The sequence below is a fragment of the Molossus molossus genome, unplaced genomic scaffold (genome assembly GCF_014108415.1).
Source record: "Molossus molossus isolate mMolMol1 unplaced genomic scaffold, mMolMol1.p scaffold_m16_p_1, whole genome shotgun sequence".
NCBI classification, from domain to species: domain Eukaryota; kingdom Metazoa; phylum Chordata; class Mammalia; order Chiroptera; family Molossidae; genus Molossus; species Molossus molossus.
In genome coordinates, this window is record NW_023425344.1 from 86,972,836 (window position 1) to 86,978,835 (window position 6,000).

At 38.8% G+C, this 6,000-nt stretch overlaps 1 protein-coding gene across 4 annotated transcripts in view; it reads left to right on the forward strand.

Moving 5' to 3' along the window:
• Positions 1–5,781, forward strand: part of MCUB (mitochondrial calcium uniporter dominant negative subunit beta) — a 108,698-nt gene extending 102,917 nt beyond the window's left edge. For all 4 annotated transcript variants that reach the window (XM_036277957.1, XM_036277974.1, XM_036277953.1 and 1 more), the window contains exons 5-8: positions 567–727; positions 2,706–2,909; positions 3,497–3,613; positions 5,559–5,781. In XM_036277957.1, the coding sequence (XP_036133850.1) occupies positions 567–727; positions 2,706–2,909; positions 3,497–3,613; positions 5,559–5,636 (560 nt within the window). In that variant the 3' untranslated portion in view covers positions 5,637–5,781. The remainder of the gene's footprint in view (positions 1–566; positions 728–2,705; positions 2,910–3,496; positions 3,614–5,558) is intronic.
• Positions 5,782–6,000: the final 219 nt, after the last annotated feature.

The window sequence follows — 6,000 nt, forward strand, 5'->3', positions numbered from 1 at the left end:
ATATTCCCCTTACTCTTCCTGTATGAAGGTTTTTAAAGAAAGAGCAAATCATATGACAAAGAAATAAGACAAATAAAAACATACTAATTGCGCCCTGGCCAGTTTGGCTCAGCGGTTAGAGCGTCGGCCTGCGGTCCGGAGAGACCCGGGTTCGGTTCCCGCTAAGGGCACGTACTTCGGTTGCAGTTTGTCCCTGGTTGGTCGTGCGGGTGGCAGCCACTCAATGTGTCCCTTCACGTCGATGTTTCTCTCTCTCTCTCCCTTCCTCTCTCTCCCTCCCACTCTATCTGTACAAAAAATGGAAAAATATCCTCGGGTGAGGATTAAAAAAAAAAACATACTAATTGTAAACCTACTGTCTGGTAATTCATCATTCCAGATTGTCTTTGTATGAGAAGGACTGATGGAGTCACCGGAGACTGGAAGAGAGGCCCATACCGAGCGTCTCCCTAGGAGTAGGGCGGGCTAACGAGGCCAGCCGAGGGGAATCAGACTTGGTTCCCTGGACTGAGAGACCCTGGAGGAAAAAAATCTGTGACTGCCTTATGTTTTGTGTCTTTTCTCAGAAAAACTGAGTAGTGAGCACACTACTGAAATGGAAAACATGAAATCCTTGGTGTACAGACTGTTTACAGCCTTGCATTTGGAAGAGTTTCAGAAAAAGAGAGAACAGCACCTACTGGAGAAAATTGACCACCTGAAGGGACAGCTGCAGTCCCTGGAACAGGTTAGGAAGCATCACAGTTGAGTCAGAAAATAATATCCAATTTTTATTGAGCGCTGTGCATGGAGGCACTTTTCTGAATGATTTACATATAGTCATTTTCTCCTTTCATCCTCACAGTGAGCTGTGCGTCAGGTACTGTTATCTTTCTCATTCTTCAGGTGGGGAATCTGAGACGGCAAAGGCTCAAAGCTAATACGTTCTAGAGCCGGAACTTGAACTCAGGTGGTCTGACTCTGGCTGCCACCTCAAACTCTGTGCTCAGCATCCTCTCTGTGGATGGGTCGTAATGTCCCTAAATGAGTATAATGTGAGCTGGGATGCACCAGCTGCAATGTCACCACAGGTGATCGTTCAGGGCATAGCCCACGGCCCCAGCTCTACTGAACAGAATTGCAACTAGAAAGTTAGTGGTGGCTTCCTAACATCTGAGGTTCATCAGTGGTGGAGAAAAAATAACTTTTGCAGGGGAGGAGGTGGTGGAGCCTTTTAATTTAAGGACAAAAACTGCATTTTTTTCTAACCTGTGATTTCACTTGATTTTTAAATATGGATAGATAGATAGATACGTAGATATATTTGTAACTTTGTATATGAATAGAAAGTTTCTGGAGCTAAAAGAAACCTTAATAGTGATTAACTCAGGATATTTAGGGATGCCAGAGGGGGACTTTTTAATATTTTTTGTTGTATTGTGTACCTACATTTTAATTTTTTTCTTTACTTTTTATATTTTTTTGTTAATCCTTACCTGAGGATATTTTTTTGCATTGATTTTTAGAGAGAATGGAAAGTGGAGGAAGAGAGAAAGAAAGAGAGAGAGAGAGAGAAACATCAATGTGAGAGAGACACATGATTGGTTGCCTCCCACATGTGCCCCAACTGGGGCCCGGAATGAAACCTGTAACCCAGGTGTGTGCCCTTCTCTGGGAATCAAACCCATGACCCTTCGGTACATGAGCTGACGCTCTAACCTCTAAGCCACACTGGCCAGGGCTAATTTTTTTTTCATTTTTCAAAAGTTAATGATATATTTTCTTACATTAAGATAAAAAAAATAAAAAGTTGGTCAATAGAATGTTTTTCTCCCAATATCATATCCTCACACCTGTGAACCATTTCAACTTTTATGTACAAATACAAATATATTATTTCTTTTTTCCCATTTTCAGAAAACGATGTGGGCTATTACATACCTCATTTTATTTCTCGTGGCTTTATTGCGCTTTATAGATATTGCTTTTTTTTTGCAATTTGAAGGTAAAACCCTCTACCAGCAAAAAGATAATTTGCTGAAGGCTCAGATGATAGTTAGCATTTTTAGCAATAAAGTATTTTTAAATTAGGGTGTGTACATTGCTTTTTTAGACATAATTGCATACTTAATAAACTGCAGTATACTGTAAATATAACTTTTATGTGCACTGGGAAAGCAAAAAAATTCATGTGACTCGCTTTATTGCAATATTCACTTAATTGCAGTGGTCTGCAACCAACCACACAATGTGCCCGAGGTATGCCTGTGTCCTGGACAGATCTCCACAGGGTGCATGGAGAGCTTCTTCATTACAGCTGCATAGTAGCTTGAGGGATAGATGGATAATTTCAGGTCTTTTATTCTTAACAATGAATCTGTCATGAATCACATTTGTGCAAGATGGTTTCCCAGAAGTGAAATTGCTGGGTTGAAGAAAATCAACATGTAATTTTAGATAGGTTTCAGAGGATGGCTTCTAAGCTTTTCACTGCATACCTGTCTATTCTATTTAAAAATTTTTTATGAGTAGATGTTACCTTTATAATTTAAAACATGATTTATTAATGAGCTGGTTTGGACATAAGTGATCACCCATTAATGTATATGTTTTATACATTGTTTTTTCATAAATTGAACCTCTTTAAAGTAAAGCAGATGTGCATTATTTTTGTTCCTTCTCTTCTTGTAAACTGAGCTAATAGTCTTTTCTTTTCTCTCTCTCAGATGAAAGCTGGAATTGAAGCTCGCTCAGAAGCCAAAACCAGTGGACTCCTGTGGGCTGGATTAGCGCTGCTGTCCATTCAGGGCGGAGCATTGGCTTGGCTCACTTGGTGGGTGTACTCCTGGGATATCATGGAACCGGTTACATACTTCATCACATTTGCAAATTCCATGGTCTTTTTTGCATACTTTCTAGTCACTCGACAGGTGAGTAGTTTGTTAGGAAAATAGTAAGTTAGAACATCTGCAAATAATTCCTTATCCAAGTCAAGTAATGAGCAATAAAGCCTTTTTACTTACTGAATTACTGCTATCTGGGTTTTATAAGCTGATATATTTTGTTGTTGTTTTTCATGAGGATGGAGATTTATATACAGCCCTGAGAAACTATGTGTAACTTCTGTAGAAAAATAAACACTACAACTCAACAGATTCCTCCGTTAAGATAAACATATCAAGTTTACATTCTTTGTTCCCTCATTTGTAAATAAAATTGAATTTGTATTGCAAAACACCCAGTAACTTTAGCTTTATCTCGTGTTTATTTTGCCAAAACTCTCCATTTCTCTTTTTCTCCATTGTATCTTGTCACATGATTTCTCTTCCCAACCTGTTTGCTTTTGAAAGGAGCAGCTGATCTCAAATGAGACTGAATGTTTTACTTGCATTTACTTAGCTACTCTGGTAGCTACAGCAAACATTTCACTCATCTGCCTTTGCTTCAGTGTTGCTAAGGCAAGTATCTTTCTGGCAGAGGCATTATGTTCATTTAAAACATGTTCTCTATTTTTTAGGATTATACTTATTCAGCTATTAAGAGTCGGCAATTTCTTCACTTCTTTCATAAGAAATCAAAGCAACAGCATTTTGACGTGGTGCAATACAACAAGTTAAAAGAAGATCTTGCTGAGGTACTTCACTGCACACACAAAATCTTACAGCTGGTCTTGTTTGGGAGCCAGAACTTAGTGTAGAGGAAATATGATTGGCTTATCCTCACAGGTTAAATGTTCCATGTATTGTGGTTTGTTCAGTGAAGTAATTGACTTGTCTGATACTAATTCCATATCCTACAGTTTTATTGTCTTCTGTATTTGACATCGCAATAGCTGTCAGTGTGTATGTGAAAATGTCTCAAATGACTTTGAGATAGTAATTAATAGTTTCCAGTAGAAATCTATCTCTAGGTGAGTGTGTGTGTTTTAAAGAAAACAACCCAATATCAAACTCATTTGCAGATTTGTAACCTATTAAGAACATAAAAGAAAGTAGAATTTTAGGAAGGTGGACACTAATAAAGAATTTTAAGCTTGCTTGTGGCTCAGTGGTTGAGTGTCGGACCCATGCACCAAGAGGTCGCCAGTTTGATTCCCAGTCAGGGCACATGCCCAGGTTGTGGGCCAAATCCCCAGTGGGGAACATGCAGGAGGCAGCCAATGATGTTCTCTCTCATCTATGTTTCTATCTCTTCCTCTCTCTCTCCCTTCCTCTTTCTGGTTTTTTTTTTTTTTTTTGGTATGTGCCCCTAGCAGGAACCAAACTCAGGACTCTCTGGTCCACAGGCCGACACTCCAACTGCTGAGCCAAACCGGCCAGGGCTCCCTTCCTCTTTCTGAAAAAAAAACAGTAAAGAAAAAAAAATTTTTTAAGAATTTTAAGCTCACTAAAGACATTTGCAAGTTTTCTCCTTGAAAATAGAAGAATCAATATGGTATTCGTCCTTTAATCTCTTCCATCCAAGATGAGAAAATGGAGGTGCTCGACGTGACTTGCCTAGGTGTACAGAGTTAGCAAGCTGGGAAACCAGGCTATGAAACCCAGAGTTTGTCTCCGGAGCCTAGTTCTTAAGCAGCTTTTATCTCTGGCCTCCAGATGGACTCATCAGCTTGTTCAGATGGTGACTTCTCAACACATAACTAGATTTAACGCTTTTCTTAGTAATTTTATAAGAAAAAAGGTCTGGTAAAAATATCTTCCATTGTTCAATGTATACTCATTTAATAGTCAGTGATAATCATATCTTTTATTACCTGTACCTTCTCAATTACCCATTCCTCAATCCCCCCCCCAAAAAAAAGATATTACTAAAATTAAATTTATAACCAAAATTGGAGTTAAAGAGACTTAAATTTTTAAAAATTTTATATAATCACTACTTAGGAGAAATATAATGATGCTTTTTAAAAAAAATTAGTGGCTACTCTTCCATTTCAGTGATTTAATCCAAGAAGGCTAAGGAATGTGCTTCCAACTAGTTTATAGAACTGGGCAGTTAAGATTTAAAATAGTACTCTGTGAAGTATTATTTTTTTAGATAATAGAGTTGAGGAAAAAAAAGGAAGGTGACAGGTCACAGATTTATTTATTTTTAAATATGAACTGAAAAAAAACATTATAAAGGGGGAAACTAACTATTAAGAACTATAAATGTATTAGAAACCTTAAATTCACTTTTTTATTGTTTTAATCCTCACCCAAGGATATTTTTAGATAGAGTGGAAAGGGGGGAGGGGAGAGAAAGAGAGAAAAACATCAATGTGAGAGTGAGAGAGACACATTGATCAGTTGCCTCCTGTAGGACCCTAACCAGGGCCCGGGATCAAACCTGCACCCCAGGTACCGGCCCCACGACTGGAATCAACCCTGGAACCCTTCAGTCTATAGGCCAACACTCTAACCACTGAGCTAAACCAGCCAGGGCTTAAATACCTTTTAAGAAAGGATCAATATTGTAGGCATTTGTCACTAGTAATTTAGTACATGTATTGACCTAAGGAGATATTTTCTCCCCAGCAGTCATGCCCCTATGTTTGCTGTGCTCTCTGACCAAGGACTGTCTCTTTTTCTTGTTGGCAGGCTAAAGAGTCCCTGAGCCAGTTACGCCGCTCTCTCTGTTTGCCAACACAAGTAGAAGACCTCAATGAAAAGAATTAATCTTACACTTTTAAATGTCATTGAATTTGTCCATTGTGTGTTGATTTTGCAACTTAGAAACTGGAACTTTTTGAGTCCCATAGTTTATTTGAATTTGACTGTTTCAATATCTTTTGTTAATAAAAAAAACAAAATGCTTGCAAAACACAGGTGTTCTTGGGAATTCTCACTTAAAATTTTTGGTTTGTGGATTTTCACTACTTGGAGCTTGGATGCGTTCATCACAATCAAAGGGCTGCTGGTGCAGTTTGGCATTTGTGCTAGGAACCCTCGCCGGCCTGACCTGTCCACCGCTGTGCAAGGGGAAGTGGGCAGCGCGCTTGGCTTTCACGTCATTCTGGGCTTCATTTAGAATCATCTTGTC